This window comes from Schistocerca nitens, chromosome 2, assembly GCF_023898315.1.
Source record: "Schistocerca nitens isolate TAMUIC-IGC-003100 chromosome 2, iqSchNite1.1, whole genome shotgun sequence".
In the NCBI taxonomy this organism is placed as follows: Eukaryota; Metazoa; Arthropoda; class Insecta; order Orthoptera; family Acrididae; genus Schistocerca; species Schistocerca nitens.
This window is the reverse complement of record NC_064615.1, coordinates 768,902,669-768,921,363: the sequence shown is the minus strand read 5'-3', so window position 1 is coordinate 768,921,363 and position 18,695 is coordinate 768,902,669. Positions and strand designations below refer to the sequence as shown.

Below are 18,695 nucleotides of genomic sequence, written 5' to 3'. Positions count from 1 at the left end.
GGGGACACTGAATAGTGCACGGTACATCCAAACCGTCATCGAACCCATCGTTCTACCATTCCTAGACCGGCAAGGGAACTTGCTGTTCCAACAGGACAGTGCACGTCCACATGTATCCCGTGCCACCCAACGTGCTCTAGAAGGTGTAAGTCAACTACCCTGGCCAGCAAGATCTCCGGATCTGTCCCCCATTGAGCATGTTTGGGACTGGATGAAGCGTCGTCTCACGTGGTCTGCACGTCCAGCACGAACGCTGGTCCAACTAAGGCGCCAGGTGGAAATGGCATGGCAAGCCGTTCCACAGGACTACATCCAGCATCTCTACGATCGTCTCCATGGGAGAATAGCAGCCTGCATTGCTGCGAAAGGTGGATATACACTGTACTAGTGCCGAAATTGTGCATGCTCTGTTGCCTGTGTCTATGTGCCTGTGGTTCTGTCAGTGTGATCATGTGATGTATCTGACCCCAGGAATGTGTCAATAAAGTTTCCCCTTCCTGGGACAATGAATTCACGGTGTTCTTATTTCAATTTCCAGGAGTGTACATCGAACTACCGACCTATATCATTGACGTCGGTTTGCAGTAGGGTTTTGGAGGATATACTGTATTCAAACATTATGAATCACCTCGAAGGGAACGATCTGTTGCCGGCCGGGGTGGCCGAGCGCATCTAGGCGCTACAGTCTGGAACCGCGCGACCGCTACGGTCGCAGGTTCGAATCCTGCCTCGGGCATGGATGTGTGTGATGTCCTTAGGTTATTTAGATTTAAGTAGTTCTAAGTTCTAGGGGACTGATGACCTCAGAAGTTAAGTCCCATAGTGCTCAGAGCCATTTGAACCATTTTTTGAACGATCTATTGATACGTAATCAGCATGGTTTCAGAAAACATCGTTCTTGTGCAACGAAGTAATGGCCGCTATCGACAGGGGATCTCAAGTTGATTCCGTATTTCTAGATTTCCGGAAAGCTTTTGACACCGTTCCTCACAAGCGACTTCTAATCAAGCTGCGGGCCTATGGGGTATCGTCTCAGTTGTGCGACTGGATTCGTGATTTCCTGTCAGGAAGGTCGGAGTTCGTAGTAATAGACGGCAAATCATCGAGTAAAACTGAAGTGATATCAGGTGTTCCCCAGGGAAGCGTCCTGGGACCTCTGCTGTTCCTGATCTATATAAATGACCTGGGTGACAATCTGAGCAGTTCTCTTAGGTTGTTCGCAGATGATGCTGTAATTTACCGTCTAGTAAGGTCATCCAAAGACCAGTATCAGTTGCAAAGCGATTTAGAAAAGATTGCTGTATGGTGTGGCAGGTGGCAGTTGACGCTAAATAACGAAAAGTGTGAGGTGATTGTGGTGTCACCGCCAGACACCACACTTGCTAGGTGGTAGCTTACATCGGCCGCGGTCCATTAGTACATGTCGGACCCGCGTGTCACCACTGTGTGATCGTAGACCGAGCGCCACCACACGGCAGGTCTACAGAGACGGACTAGCACTCGCCCCAGTTGTACGACGACGTTGCTAGCGACTACACTGACGAAGCCTTTCTCTCATTTGCCGAGAGACAGTTAGAATAGCCTTCAGCTAAGTTAATGGCTACGACCTAGCAAGGCGCCATTAACCATTTGTAACGTTGCATGCACCTCAAGATAGAGTCTCACTTGTATCATCCAGAATGCTGTATACCAAAGGACAATATAAAAGTTAAGTGTTCTAGTAGCTACGTTCTTTTCTTTATCACATTCATTACGAATCCTGTTCCAGACTTCGCGCCAGTCGGCGTGTGTGTACGTGTGCCCTTTCGGCTACCCGTCTCTGTGGACTGGCTGCCTTGTCAGTCCACTACAGTGATCCACATGAATTCCAAAAGAAATCCGTTGGAATTCGATTACTCGATAAATAGTACAATTCTCAAGGCTGTCAATTCAACTAAGTACCTGGGTGTTAAAATTACGAACATCTTCAGTTGGAAAGGCCACATAGATAACATTGTGGGGAAGGCGAGCCAAAGATTGCGTTTCATTGGCAGGACACTTAGAAGATGCAACAAGTCCACTAAAGAGACAGCTTACACTACACTCGTTCGTCCTCTGTTAGAATATTGCTGCGCGGTGTGGGATCCTTACCAGGTGGGATTGACGGAGGACATCGAAAGGGTGCAAAAAAGGGCAGCCCGTTTTGTATTATCACGTAATAGGGGAGAGAGTGTGGCAGATATGACACGCGAGTTGGAATGGAAGTCATTAAAGCAAAGACGTTTTTCGTCGCGGTGAGATCTATTCACGAAATTTCAGTCACCAACTTTCTATTCCGAATACGAAAATATTTTGTTGAGCCCAACCTACATAGGTAGGAATGATCATCAAAATAAAATGAGAGAAATCAGAGCTCGAACAGAAAGGTTTAGGTGTTTGTTTTTCCCGCGCGTTGTTCGGGAAGGGAATGGTAGAGAGATAGTATGATTGTGGTTCGATGAACCCTCTGCCAAGCACTTAAATGTGAATTGCAGAGTAGTCATGTAGATGTAGATGTAGAAACGTGTGCTTGGAACACGATATAGAAGTGCCGAGAAATAGCTGTTCTTAATGTTTTCATACACTACTGGCCATTAAAATTGCTACACCACGAAGATGAAGTGCTACAGATGCGAAATTTAACCGACGGGAAGAAGATGCTGTGATATGCAAATGATGAGCTTTTCAGAGCATTCACACAAGGTTGGCGCCGGTGGCGACACCTACAACGTGCTGACATGAGGAAAGTTTCCAACCGATTTCTCATACACAAACAGCAGTTGACTGGCGTTGCCTGGTGAAACGTTGTTGTGATGCCTCGTGTAAGGAGGAGAAATGCTTACCATCACGTTTCCGTCTTTGATAAAGGTCGGACTGTAGCCTATCGCGATTGCGGTTTATTGTATCGCTACATTGCAGCTCGCGTTGGTCGAGATCCAATGAATGTTAGCAGAATATGGAATCGGTGGGTTCAGGAGGGTAATACGGAACGCCGTGCTGGATCCCAACGGCCTCGTATCACTAGCAGTCGAGATGACAGGCATCTTATCCGCATGGCAGTAACGGATCGTGCAGCCATGTCTCGATCCCTGAGTCAACAGATGGGGACGTTTGCAAGACAACAACCATCTGCACGAACAGTTCGACGACGTTTGCAGCAGCACGGACTATCAGCTCGGAGACCATGGCTAAGGTTATCCTTGACGCTGCATCACAGACAGGATCGCCTGCGATGGTGTACTCAACGACGAACCTGGGTGCACGAATGGCAAAACGTCATGTTTTCGGATGAATCCAGGTTCTGTTTATAGCATCATGATGGTCGCATCCGTGTCTGGCGACATCGCGGTGAACGCACATTGGAAGCGTGTATTCGTCATCGCTATACTGGCGTATCACCCAGCGTGATGGTATGGGGTGCCATTGGTTACACGTCTCGATCACCTCTTGTTCGCGTTGGCGGCACTTTGAACTGTGGACGTTACATTTCAGATGTGTTACGATCCGTGGCTCTACACTTCATGCGATCCCTGCGCAACCCTACATTTCATCAGGATAATGCACGATCGCATGTTGCAGGTCCTGTACGGGCCTTTCTGGATACAGAAAATGTTCGACTTGTGCCCTGGCCAGCACATTCTCCAGATCTCTCACCAATTGAAAACGTCTGGTCAATGGTGGCCGAGCAACTGGTTCGTCACAATACGCCAGTCACTACTCTTGATGAACTGTGGTATCGTGCTGAAGCTGCATGGGCAGCTGTCCCTGTACATGCCATCCAAGCTCTGTTTGACTCAATGCCCAGGTGTATCAAGGCCGTTATTACGGCCAAAGGTGGTTGTTCTGGGTACTGATTTCTCAGGATCTATGAACCCAAATTGCGTGAAAATGTAATCACTTGTCAGTTCTCGTAAAATATATTTGTCCAATGAATACCCGTTTATCATCTGCATTTCGTCTTGGTGTAGCAATTTTAATGGCCAGTAGTGTAAATTTACGGAGATAATCGGCTTTGAAGTTCTTCCAGTTGTTCAACGAAACTATGTTGATCATGTAGAGTAGTCGGTAGCGTAATGGAACGTGAGTCTAATGCGCATATTGGTGCGTTGGTCGAAATCTTTCCATCCATTTTTTTACCTCGTCCAATTTGAAATACCTACATCTCGTAATTATAAAACTTATCATTTTTTATGAATAATGCACGTCTTCTTGTTTCTAATTACATATTGGACGTGAAATTCCTGTTTCCATTTCAAATACAATTTCTTGATTATCGATGTTTTATGAAAGATTGTTCACAAAACTTGTTTAAATTAAGAAAACATAACAATTTAATTTTTAAGGCAAAAATAAAAAACCAAATCTTCTTTATTTGGACTATGTCCATCGTTTTATACCACAGAGGCAGCTAAGTATCATAGAGACATGAAAAACAACCATTTTCACATCATCGAGCACATCATACAAATGCTGCATTTTTACATTTCCTACTGTACCATTACAATATGAACCCAACAGAAATGATCTAGAGCCAAGCTGAGGGATTTTGCCCGAGAAATAACAAGAGTGTTAAACTGCCGGACGTACTGGAACTAACGCACGCTGCTTTTTCACATGTCACTGCCGAACGCTGGAGGGATATAGAACAGCTCGTCATAAAAGAAGAAGAGAAAATGCTGCGCCTGGTCGGCTTCGTGGATTCTGTTGATAGGCTCTTTATCAACGTAGTAGGTGACTTCCAGAACTGAAATGTATTTCTCCGATTCGGATAAGGAAGCAGCTAAGAGACTGCCAGACGACTGACTGTAATACCTTCAGTGGCTTCAATATTTAACTATACGCTAAAATCCTTCAATACTCTCTTACGATACACGCAGCTTATGCAGAAAAATTACCCTGTGGTTAAGTAAGGAATTTTCATCATTCTTGTTTTTAATTACGACAGTACATTATCTAAAAACGATGACGTGTTGCGGTTTTCGTCTCGTCGTCAAAGGAGCGTATTATGGTATATTTGCAGTGTATTATTTCATTCTGCTTAAAAATTAAATGACATTCGAAGCTGTATTGCTCCTCTGCTCTCCTCTTTTACGGTACTTCTTAACAGCAGCAGCTCACAGCAGGCTAGATGTAACCAGTGGTTAAATTATGTCTTTAAACCTTAAAATTCCGATAGAAAAAGAAAATAGTATGTTATTACGTCGTGGGCAGGGCACAATATCATATAACACACCTGCCAATGTCTCTGTTTCCAATGCTGGCATGATCAGAAACCCTTTGACTTGTTCTTCTGATAGGGATGGGACTTTCACAATTGGGGCAGTGGCTAATTTCCATAAATTCCCCATAGCCCGTTGCATATGGTATCAGCCTGGTAGGCCTATGGTGTAGATCAGGGCTTAACAACTGGCCGGTTTTGAGCGCGAGTACTCGCGTCTGCTCAGGCCCGTGCTCGCGAGCAGGTGCAAGGTCGCGGAGTAGGGTGGGAGGGGAGGGAGGGGAAATGCGCGCGCACGTTTGAATAGGGACGCAGCATGCCTATTGAATTCGCGCCGACTGTGTAACGTTTAAAGTACTACGATCAGCTATAACAGTCACTTCGCTGGTTAAGAATCATGTCAAGTCGCCGTTGTGTAACCCCAACCATGCTTTCGCAGTTGAACCCCCACTGGGAGGAATTGTATCTGTTTACAGAAACAGATGGTGTTGCAAAATGTTTAGCATGTCACAAAACGCTGAATTCTTTTAGGAAATTTAATTTGCAGCGACATTATATGTCGTACCACGCGAAAGACTACGGAAGAGGAAAATGTGATGGACCAGATCGTGCACGGGAAGTTATTAAACTTAAAAGGAAGCTATCCGAAGAAGATCTGGACGACGAAGAAAAATCAACTGAGGCAGCTCTCAGAGTGAGCTACAAAATTGCTTTGCTTTTAGCAAAATCCCTGCGCCCCTTCACTGATGGCGATTTAATAAAAGAATGTTTGGTAGTTGCAGCGGAACATTTGTGTCCATCTCAAGTTGAACAGTTTCGGATTGTGCCATTATCTAACATGACCATTATGCGTCGCATACAGGACATGGCAGACGACATCCATAGCCATCTTGCAAATATCTGTAAAGATTTTATGGCGTATTCTCTAGCTCTGGACGAAAGTGTTGATATCACTGGAACAGCGCAGCTTGCCATATTTATTAGAGGTGTTAATAGAGATCTTCAGGTGAGGGAGGAGCTCCTCGATGTAGTAGGAGGTGATATTTTAAGTAGTGTTGAAGAAAGTGTTGAAAATATAGGACTGTCGTGGAATTCTTTAGTTTCAGTGTCTACAGACGGTGCACCAGCGATGACAGGTAACAAATCAGGTTTCGTTGCGCTGTTGAAGGAGTAAATACAAAAACTGACCGTGCCGAATAAAATAAGGGGCGTTCAGTGTGTGATCCACCAGGAAAACTTATGTGCAAAGAGTATCACTCTAAAAAATGTGATGAGTGTTGTTGTTCGTACAACCAATTATATAAGGAAGCATGGGCTACAACACAGGCAATTTAAAAGCTTTCTTGAGGATTTAGAAAGCCAGTATGGTAGCCTGCCTTATTACAGCGAGGTCCGCTGAGTTAGTCGTGGCGAATTATTAAATAGATTTTTTTCCCTAATAGATGAGATAAATATGTTCATGGAAATAAATAACATGTGTGTTCCTGAATTGAAAGAGCCTTCATGGAACTGTGATCTCGCGTTTTTAGCAGATTTAACTAGCCATCTGAATGCTTTGAACATTTCACTACAAGGTAAAGATCTGCTAATTACTCATTTCATAGATCGAATACGAGCTTTTAAAATGAAATTTACACTTTGGGTGAGTCAGCTGGAAACAGGAAATCTAGCTCATTTTCCTAAATTATCATCCATGCAAGATGTTCACAAAGACTGTGAACGTTATTCACATAGTTTAGTTGCCTATAAGGAAGAATTTGATCAACGCTTTCAAGATCTGACAGCACTAGACAGTGATTTTGATCTGTTCTCCTCTCCATATTCAGCGAATATTGAAGAGATTCGTCCTGAGCTGCAACTAGAAATTATTGACCTGCAGTGTGACAGAGAATACAGAGACAAATTTCAGAATAAGAAAAACATTTTGGAATTCTACAGACACTTCCCTCAGGATAGATTTCCTCGTTTGCACAAACTGGCGGCTACAATAATATCAGTGTTCGGTTCCACGTATGTTTGTGAACAACTGTTCTCTGCAATGAAATGTAACAAGACGCGCCTGAGAAACGCATTGTCTGGTCGAAATTTAAACTGCTCGCTGCGCCTACAATGCGCAAGAACATTACTTCGAACATAGACGCAATTGTAAAGGGCAAAAAGTACAAGATAACCGAGAATCCCACACTTCAGTGACACCTTTTATTGTGTAACAGTTCACAAATTAATACGAATGTAGATGCATACACTAAGTAAAATTATGTGGCACGTGTACATTCTCCTTTATTTGTTTCATTTGTCGCAGTAATAATTCGTGAGTGATATCCCTGCGGGTGGCCGCGGATTTACATTGACTGGCGGCAGCCGTTGTGTGCCCCACGTGACTCTCCCCACTCTCCGCTCTGGTCCGGTAGGGGGGGTTTGCGTGCTCGCGCTGCTCCGTGCTCGCGCCTTGCTGCTCACAGCTTGCTCCGCGAGCACGTATGCTGTGAAGCCCTGGTGTAGATGGAGGTGAGGAGCTTCGACAGGTAGCGTGTGAAGTCTTGGATCTGGGCCGGCTGGAAAGCACAGACGGCAACGGTGGGAGTCTGAAGTCTCGAGCGGCTGACGTGGTCATATCGGAGGTGTAACATCATTTAGCGGACACAGCTGGAACTAACTGCAGTGTCACAAGAGTTACTCACGTCTGGCCACTACTTTGAACATTTTATGTCTCCTATCATCACCAATGACCCCTTGCATCGTGGCTATATGTATTGGGTGAATCTATATGAAAAAAAGGAAGCTTGTCAGGGTTTCCTCAGAGATCATCTTGGAAGTTCTGGCCAACCATTCTGCTGTGAAACATAACACAGTATGTGAAGGAGCGGCAAGCAACGTGTTATTGCCTTCCTGTGGTGAAAGCTATGGAACTTGGCTGATGGGAACTATGGGTCATTGCATATACGCTGATGGATGGCATTCCCTCTCCAGTGAAGGTTGTTGTTAATACCTGAATTGTAACTGCTGGTGTTGTTGATAAGAATAATGAATGGGAAGTTAGAGAGGGTGTCAACTACAGGTAACAATATAGACTTTTTAAATGAGTCTCCAAAGTGAATGTTCGCATGGTTCTGTGACTGATTGGAAGCAGATGTTACAAGAACCGTCATGGCAAATCTGAATGGATTTGCACACATGTTTGTTGATCTGGGGCCATATATTCAATGGTACCATTAGTGCTCAGCCAGTATGCTTTACTCATTGCCAATGCTTTCATTCTCAATGCCTGTATATCACTCAGTGTGCTTCATGTAATAGCTCGAGGATATGAGACTGAAATGTAGTTGGGAACACAGCCTGTCGCTCAGACTCTTAAGAGGCCAGCAGAACTACCTCCTCATGACAACTGAGTCCATAGTGCATATGAAAGTAAATCCACAGTGCCAGTTCCATAGCTTTTGGCACATGCTCCACCCAATCAAACTGTGAATGACATACTACTTTATGGAGTAATGAGGTCCCGTTCTGTTATGTAGTCACCTCCTGGGTGACTTATTTATCCAGCACGTCCCTAATGTTTTCACCTAGCTAAAAATAAAGTGCCCATTGCTTATTGAACTCATGAGCAGAATTAGTCAATAGACATGACATGTCAGAACATGGGCATTGGTCTATATAGCAATCTGACAGCATCAGATCAAATAGTGGTAATTTTGTCAATAACAGAGACCATTGCTGAAGTTATTCTGCTTTTCATCTGGATGGGTCATTCAGGTAAAAGCAAAATTAGTGGCTTGTGGTATGTGACCAGGTGGAATTTTGTTCTGTATAAGAAAACATTGATTTTTTTGGTACCATAAATAACTGCCAGTTCTTCCTTTACTACTTGACTATAATAAATCAGCTGCACCATTGCTAGTGTTTTAGATGTTTAGCAATCAGTTTTCCTGTGCTAGAGCGGGCGTGCCTGTGTATAAAGTGCGCCAACCGCAAAGTTGCATTATTGTTTTACAATAGCCGAGCCCCTACATATTCATGCATTATTGTTTCAGCCAGCACAGTGAGAAGTTGGGTTGTCATGGGTTCACGTGAGCTACAGTAATTTAAAATAAACTGCGAGTGTGTCATCTTAGTGTACAAAGTACACCACGCGCCCAGTCTGTAAGTCATTTTTCCTTCACTTTTATTTAGTTCCTTTTTAGTCAAATCAAAAGATAACACGTAACAAACGGGTATATCACTGTACAGGGCGAGAGGAAGCTGACAGACAAAGAGCTTGATTGGTTACTCAACGAGGATCCAGATTTCAACTCTCTACCAGACAACAAAAACGATGACGACTCTGAGGAAGAAGAGGAATTTATCACACAAAGTGACCACGATTCAGATTCTGATCAAGTCCATGATTCAGATGATGACCGTGAAGAGCCACTCTTCATTGGTGGTATTTTTATTGGGAGGGACAAAACATAAAAATAGAATAAAATATGTCCTAATGTGACTTCGGAAACAAAAAGAAAGAATATTGTGAAAATATTGCTTGGGCCTACACGTGTTGCCATAGGGGTCACCTGAAACAGAGGCTTTATGGGCAATACATAGCCTGGAAATGATTGATGAAATTGTAAAGTACACGAAAATACACATTTAAGCTAAGAAAGAATGTGTACAATATTACAGAGAAAGGAGCTTTAAGAAAACTACAAGGTGTGAAATAATGGTATTGTTGGGATTGCTGTATCTCATCGGGACTCCACTCCTCTATATTTGCTTTTCAGAATGATCTTAGAGGTAGAAGCTGGGTAGCACCATGGTGCAGTGGTTATGATACTAAACTGTTGCATGGAGGGTCGTGAGATCAAAACTCACCTGGACTGTACAATTATAATTTTTACGTTTGGTTCAAGTACATTCTCTAAGTATCCTCAACTGTCAAGAATCATTGTACTGGAATGTTCTGTAGCTGTATACAATGTGGTCCATTGATCATGACCGGGCCAAGTATCTCACGAAATGAGCGTCAAACGAAAAAACTACAAAGAACGAAAATTGTCTAGCTTGAAGGGGGAAACCAGATGGCGCTATGGTTGGCCCGCTAGATGGCGCTGCCATAGTTCAAACGGATATCAACTGCGTTTTTTTTTTTGTTTTTTTTTTTTTTTTTTTAATGGGAAGCCCCATTTTTATTACATATTCGTGTAGTACGTAAAGAAATATGAATGCTTTAGTTGGACCACTTTTTTTGCTTTGTGATAGATGGCGCAGTAATATTCACAAACATATGGCTCACAATTTTAGACGAACAGTTGGTAACAGGTAGGTTTTTTAAATTAAAATACAGAACGTAGGTATGTTTGAACATTTTATTTCGGTTGTTCCAATGTGATACATGTACCTTTGTGAACGTATCATTCCTGAGAGCGCATGTTATTACAGCATGAATACCTGTAAATACCACATTAATGCAATAAATGCTCAAAATGATGTCTGTCAACCTCAATGCATTTGGCAATACGTGTAACGACATTCCTCTCAGCAGCGAGTACTTCGCCTTCCGTATTGTTCGCACGTGCATTTACAATGCGCTGACGCATGTTGTCAGGCGCTGTCGGTGGATCACGATAACAAATATCCTTCAACTTTCCCCACAGAAAGAAATCTGGGGACGTCAGACCAGGTGAACGTGCGGGCCATGGTATGGTGCTTCAACGACCAATCCACCTTGTCATGAAATATGCTGTTCAATACCGATTCAACCGCGCACGAGCTATGTGCCGGACATCCATCATGTTGGAAGTACATCGCCATTCTATCATGCAGTGAAACATCTTGTAGTAACATCAGTAGAACATTACGTAGGAAATCAGCATACATTGCACCATTTAGATTTCCATCGATATAATGGTAGCCAGTTATCCTTTCTCTCATAATACCACACCATACATTAACCCGCCAAGGTCGCTGAAGGTCCACTTGTCGCAGCCATCGTGGATTTTCCGTTGCCCAATAGTGCATATTATGCCGGTTTACGTTACCGCTGTTGGTGAATGACGCTTCGTCGCTAAATAGAACGCGTGCAAAAAAATGTCATCGTCCCATAATTTCTCTTGTGCCCAGTGGCAGAACTGTACACGACGTTCAAAGTCGTCGCCATGCAATTCCTGGTGCATAGAAATATGGTACGGATGCAATCGATGTTGATGTAGCATTCTCAACACCATTTTGAGATTCCTGATTCTCGCGCAATTTGTCTGTTACTGATGTGCGGATTAGCCGCGACAGCAGCTAAACCACCTACTTGGGCATCATCAATTGTTGCAGGTCGTGGTTGACGTTTCACATGTGGCTGAACACTTCCTGTTTCCTTAAATAATGTAACTATCCGGCGAACGGTCCGGACACTTGGATGATGTCGTCCAGGATACCGAGCAGCATGCATAGCACACGCCCGTTGGGCATTTTGGTCACAATAGCCATACATCAACACGATATCGACCTTTTCCGCAATTGGTAAACAGTCCATTTTAATAAGGGTAATGTATCATGAAGCAAATACCGTCCGCACAGGCAGAATGTTACGTGATACCAAGTACTTATACGTTTGTGACTGTTACAGCGCCATCTATCACAAAGCAAAAAAAGTCCAACTAAAACATTCATATTTCTTTACGTACTACACAAACATGTAATAAAAAATGGGGGTTACCATTTAAAAAAACGCAGTTGATATCCGTTTGACCTATGGCAGCGCCATCTAGCGGGCCAACCATAGCGCCATCTGGTTTCCCCTTTCAAGCTAGACGAATTTCGTTCTTTGTAGTTTTTTTGTTTGATGCTTATTTCGTGAGGTATTTGGCCCGGTCACTAGCAATGGACCACACTGTATATACTGTGTGTGTTCTGGCCGGAGGCAGTTCACTCCGTGCTCTTGTATGTGTAAGTGCTGAATAAACCTTCGTTAAGTGAAGTTAGTGTTCGTAATTCATCTAATTACACCTTCTTCTACGTGACATTATTTTGGTGGAGGCGCGGGGTATTGGAACTTGTGATAGCGCACATTATCGATGACACAGTCCCTCCCATCAGACCACGACATAGCCGCCGTTTACGTGGCGAGAAACCCGAGTTTGAGCCATATTCCACAGATCACAATCTATCAGAGATAGAAGAAGAAGACTTTACGATGACAGCATCTGTGTGCCACCACATGAGACATCCTTCCGGGTTCTCTGGTGACGATGGCATAGATCCAAACAAGTGACTGAAGGTATATGAGCCTATAGACAAATTTAACAAATGGGATGACACCGTGTGTTTGGCTGAGAACAACGAGGAGAAGTTCACAAGCCGGGAAGTATTCTAGGTGGAACTACGCAAGTATTTTGGCAACAAGCAACGACAGAAGTGCAAGGCTGAAGATAAATTAAAGTGAAGGGCACAGCGTTCAGGAGAAACTACAGCATCCTACATTCAAGACGTGTTGGAGCTGTGTAAAATAGTGGATCCTAGAATGAAGGAGGAAGATAAGGTTGCAGATCTCATGAAGGGTGTTGCTGAGGACATGTATCAAGCCCTACTGCTGAGGGAGGTTTCGACAGCAGACGACTTCATAAAATGGTGCCAGTATATCGAAACAATGCATCAAAAAAGAATTACACGCAAGAAATTTGTACAGCTTCCAAACGTTGTATCGATGTCTGTGATGGAGGAAGCAACTGACTTCACAAGTGTTCTTCGTCAGAGAGTGAGAAAGGAAGTTCAGAAGGCACTTGGATTGCACAGCAAGCAAGAAACAGAGACGCTTCAAGAGGTCATAAGGGAGGAAGTAGAACAGACATTGAACCAAATCTCTCGTCCTTCATTTCCCTTTACCACGGTAAAAAAGTCGAGACCCAGGCAGAGTTACGTTCCTACAATGCCGTATGAGGAACCTGTTTGGGCAACAAGGAAGACTGACGTCTGGGTGACCCAGGATAACCAACCAGTATGTTTCCACTGTGGACGACCAGGACATGTGGTGCACTATTGTCGAGAAAGGCAGTGGATATTTGATGATGCCCGCACCAGAAGGCAGCAGACCGATCTTAGCCGACGGCAACTCCAAGACGATGAAGATGAACAAGAAGATGTGGGTGCAGTATGATGTAGGTCACCATGGTCGCAAGCTAGTCACAGGAGAGGACGCTCCCCAACACGGCGATCAAGGTCTCCGTCGCCGTTTAGAAGCTCCAGCTGATCACCTAGCCGCCACAACCTGAAAAACTAATGGGTGCGACCTTCCTTGGAGGTGAGGCCGCCGAAGAGAAAAATCCTCCACCATTGATTGCCACAAAAATGATACAAAACTACGTCGATATCCTCATGGATGGCCAACCAGCCCAAGCTCTTCTGGACTCTGGAGCAACATATTCAGTCATTTCGGAGAAGTACCGTCGCCAGTTGCAGAAAACCGTATTCGTTGACAACAAAACATTTCTGATGAAGGTGATTAATGGGAAATATGTAAAACCTACAGGAAGATGTACCATTCGTGTGGGTATAAGTGGCAATACAGAGCCCTTAGAATTCATTGTCTTACATGAGTGTATTCATGATGTCGTTCTCGGATGGGACTTATTGAAAGCTTCTGAGGCAATTATAGATTGTGGTCGTTCGAAGATTATGCTAGACTAGATGAGATACTGTGGACAGGAAGATGCACATCTGAGTGTGTGGAGACTATGTGTGCTGGATGAAGTGATTATTCCAGCAGTCAGCGCTAGAAAGGTAACTGTCATGTGTCATGCCATGCATCAACCCATGAATCTTGTACTGGGATGTAAGAGAAGCATACCACTGGAGAACAACTTGGTCATTGCAGCCACTGTCATCTCGTTTAAACGGATTCAGTGAATTGTGTATAGTTAACTGTCGCAGAGAACCGCATATCCTTCCAAGATGCATGTGCATAGCAAATGCTGAGCTTCCGTGACAAGCCATGCACCACCGCCTCCAGCAGACATCTATGGTCTGAATATGATCTTATAATAAGATCGAAACTGGTCACCACATTAAAAAATTTATGCGATCAAGACTGCTTCCAGTTTATTTATAATAATTACAGATTGCTGTTTCCTTAATAAGAACTAAGTTCTTTAAAATGAAATAATTTAGTTCATATCTGACAAATGCAGAACAACTATGGCTGAAGTTAAAAGACATTATAAACTGTGGTCTAAATTAATATAAACCAGGTAAAGTAATAAAAGTTGGCAAAGACCTACCTTCATTTAATCGTACCATTTGGAGAATGCTGAAAAGACAAGGACAACTACTCTCTCACCACAAATGAGGCTACAGGAAAATGGATATAGAAAACTTAATAGCAAATCTTGCATCAATAAATAGGACTACATGTGATGCCTACAGTTATTTCCACAATCCAATCATGGTGAAAGATCTATCAGGAAATCCTAAAAAATCTCTGTCATATGTTAAGTCCGTAAGTGAATACAATGCAAATTAAAAACATATTTATGCATGAGGATATATTCAGTTTTGTCTGCCACACAGAGACAAAAAATAGAGATATTGATATAAGCACCTCTGGTAATGACAAATGTTTATGATTATGCAAAGTGAACAAGGCACCAGGCACTGATGGAATTTGATTTATATTTTACATTGAATACAATGCAGAATAACCCATTTTTAACCTCATATTTGTAGGGAATCTCTTCTACAGTGAATAGTCTTCCATGACCGGAAAAGACCACAGGTCACTCCCATTAACAAAAAGGGTAAAAGTTGGGATGCACAGAATTACAGACCAATATTACTGATACCCATCTGTTGCGAGATCTTAGAGCAAACTGTATGTGCTGATGAAAAGATAGCTTACAGATTCCTAGATATTTGAAAAGTATTCAGTACTGTGCCACATTATTGGCTAATAATCATTATATGAGCAACAGAGTGTCTTCACATATACAAAATTGTCTCAAAGAATATTTCACTGTTAGAACCAGTACATATAGTGAAAGATCAACAGAAATGAAACTTATATCAGATGTGAACCAAGAAATCATAATAGGACCAAGGCTTGAGATTTCAGTTTAAGTGAGATTTAGGATTCAGCACTGAATTTACTTGGATCTCAACAGCCATCTCATGCATCAGAGTTTGAACATAATGAGGGATTTGAATTTTGCAAAATAATTCTATGGTCACAGAAAAAGGAACATAAATGAAAGAGCATATCAAGCAATAGGAACTTAACTATGGGTAGGGGACATTACCAACACATGTAGATGAAAACACACAGCTTTCACAGAGACCAAAAAAAATATGTTGGTCTGATAGGGCTCCATACAGTAAACACATATAAGTCCGACATTTGCAGAAGCAAGTGAGAGGATGACTAGATCAAAATATTGTTTGCTTAACTGAATCATCATTTTGACTGGAAACCCAAAAATATTCCATCACTCATGAAACTTATTTTTCTTTGTCTTCTACATTACATGTAATGTAACACTTCAGTTAGCTGTATGTTAACTGTTGTATGCTGTGGCTACTTGAAACTTACAACAGTAGCATTAGAAGATTCGTGACTACTAGTACTGGCATGGTGAAATAAAAAAGTGTTGTCCTTTCACAGTCAGTTGCTATACTTATGAATCTATTGTCACATTTTGCAGTTTCAGACCATGATACCACCCCTGGTGAAAGAAAAGCCAATGCACACACATTGTCTTAGCAACTGGGCTCCCTGTTTCTGAATGGATAAATGTTGAAAGACTTGAGGCAGCTACTTTTTTGTTATTGGTCTCTGCCAACCTCAGTTGTACAGAATAAAGCATGCAGTAGCTGTGTAGTTGCCATTGTTAGGTGCTGTGCATCATTTCACTGATAATTAAGATCTAGTAACAAGCATAAATGTTGAATACATCTCCAGCAGTATCAATATCAGTTATGATTATACAAAAGACATCAACATACGCTTAATATGTATGTCACTTATGCTATCTAGCAAGACTTAAGGCTACTAAATGCTGTGTGTTGGTTGTTGCAGGCACACAGGTGAGAAGCCATTTGCATGCTCGTGGCCAGGTTGTGGGTGGCGCTTCTCACGCTCAGACGAGCTGGCACGCCACCGGCGATCACATGCAGGTGTCAAGCCGTACCGTTGCCCTGCCTGTGCAAAGGCATTTACACGCTCCGACCACTTGGCCAAGCATCTACGAGTCCACCGCAAGCAACGAGCTGCCAACAATACCAACACCTGCAGACCGGAACAGCGCCAAACAGTCACTGCTGCTACCACTGGGACCTCCTGGAATGCTGCTTACTAACTGCATGGCTGCTGCTTTGCATTGTCTATTGCCATTTATCCAGTACTAAATGGCTATCTTCAGTTGAGTGATTTAGCAGTGACACATTATTACCCATTGCAGAGAAAAATAGAATATTCTTTGTGGAATTATTATTTATATCAATCATCAGAGTGTCAATACATCACGTGTGACTCTTCAACAGAATGTCTGGAAATGACACGAGTTATGTAGAATAATGCATTTTCAATTATTGGGTAGTTGCAGTAAGAAACAGTGATCAGAATCTGCACTTACAATGTTAATGTCAATGAAGGCAACATATTTCCACAATCTCTGAATACATTATGCATGCTTAATCTGTCAATAAATAAATCTTTGACAAAGCATGTGTCTTTTAATATTTTTTCTGTGTTAAAATTATGACAAACATCCGGACTACAAAATAAGTATCAAAACATTCTTGTTTACTTGTAAAATTGAAAAAACATGCATCTCACCAATGATAATGCTGTATGCATTTTACAAAAAGCTAGAACTGACGATGATGGCCTACATGTGATACTACTGAAGCCAGCAGAACAACTGCCATCATGTAGAACCCCTGCTTCACAGTGCAGTCTATGTTTCTGTTACAAATGTTTCTACAGTAACTATTTATTCCGTCTTCTGTAGTTTACTTAAATCATTAAGTCATTAACATGTAAAAATTTTAGTATGGTTACAGTCAATCAGTGCTTCTCTTATTTGTTGGATCTGAAAAAGAACAATGAATGATTAAAGCACTTACAACATAGTGTATGGATGCACTGTATTGACCGAATACAGAACAACTGGAACTGGCGTATGCCTAAATAAAATGCATATGTTACAAAACTATTATTTGATTGTAATTGGTATGATGGAAGTTATTGTTAGATTTCAGGGAGAAAAAGACGGAATCCATCCTTTTGATATAAAAGCCCAAGAACAAATAATAAAACAACAGCACAGTCTCTCAGAGTCTAAGATGAAATAAATTGTTGGTGAGGATGATCCAATAAAATTATTTCTAACATTGCCTCCTATTTGAATCACTTTCATTTTTTTTAATTAATTTCATGTGCCATTATATCTCCGAATTTACTCCTCTCTTCATTTTTCTTGTACCCTGTTAGCATACACATTGGATTGCTCCATGCCCCCACTTCAAGTCTTGTCAGCTGAAAGGTGCGATGTCTTTTACAGTCTTCTTCTTCAATCTGTGTGATTTGTACTGCTGTCGTCTTTCTTCCACATTTCATACCCATTGCAACTAATATTTATTCATACTTTTCTGAACTGTACCCCAACCCCTAAACCTCTCCAGTCCTTTTCCTCCACCCTCTTCCTTCCCCTGCAACTCTTCTGCCAGAAGATGATGTAAGTCTCCACTGATGATTATAGAATGATTGGAAAACTTATGTACAAGTGAACTGAGGTTTTGTCTTAAGTTTTTGGTTACATCAGGTGGGCAATAGAAGGATCCAATAATCACTTTACGCCCACCCCTGATACTGAGTCTTTCCCAAACAATCTCACATGCAGCTTCAATTTCTACCTCAGCAGATATGGGTTTCTTGTCTACCATGACAAATACACCACCTCCATTTCCCATTTGCCTATTCTTTTGATAAACACTTCAATTTCCCCCAAAAATCTGTCTGCTGTCAATTTCATGTGTTAACCAGCATTATGTACCAAGTATTATGTGAGCTTCACAGCTTTTCATGAGCGCTTCAAACTGTGGTACTCTGTTGCGAATGCTTCAGCAGTTTACCATTAGGATTTTAATGCTCTCAACTGTGAGAGGCGTTTCTTTTGATCTTATATTGATACTTCTGGGTTTCTTACAGCTATCATTGTCTGGACTGGATGGAGAGTTGCCTAATCTGCAAGACCATTCTGTGTACCCCACACACAGTCAGCAACCTGAGTAGCAGCCTCGGATGTGTAGTGCACACCTGACCTATTTATGGGTACCTTACAGTTCTCAACGCTATGGCACAAGTCCAGGAAGTCACAGCCTAGCTTGTCACAGAACCTTCAAAGTCCCTTGTTCGATTCTTCCACTCAACTCCGAACCAAATGGTGATGATCAGTTGCAGGGACAATGCTGCAAATTGTGAGCTTTGTTGAATTCCACGCAC

At 42.4% G+C, this 18,695-nt stretch overlaps 1 protein-coding gene across 1 annotated transcript in view; it reads left to right on the top strand.

The window, feature by feature from the left end:
- Positions 1 to 16,886, top strand: part of LOC126234617 (Krueppel-like factor 16) — a 207,174-nt gene extending 190,288 nt beyond the window's left edge. Inside the window, exon 5 of the mRNA XM_049943343.1 lies at positions 16,269 to 16,886. Within this exon, the coding sequence (XP_049799300.1) occupies positions 16,269 to 16,548 (280 nt within the window). The 3' untranslated portion in view covers positions 16,549 to 16,886. The remainder of the gene's footprint in view (positions 1 to 16,268) is intronic.
- The last annotated feature ends 1,809 nt before the right edge of the window (positions 16,887 to 18,695 follow it).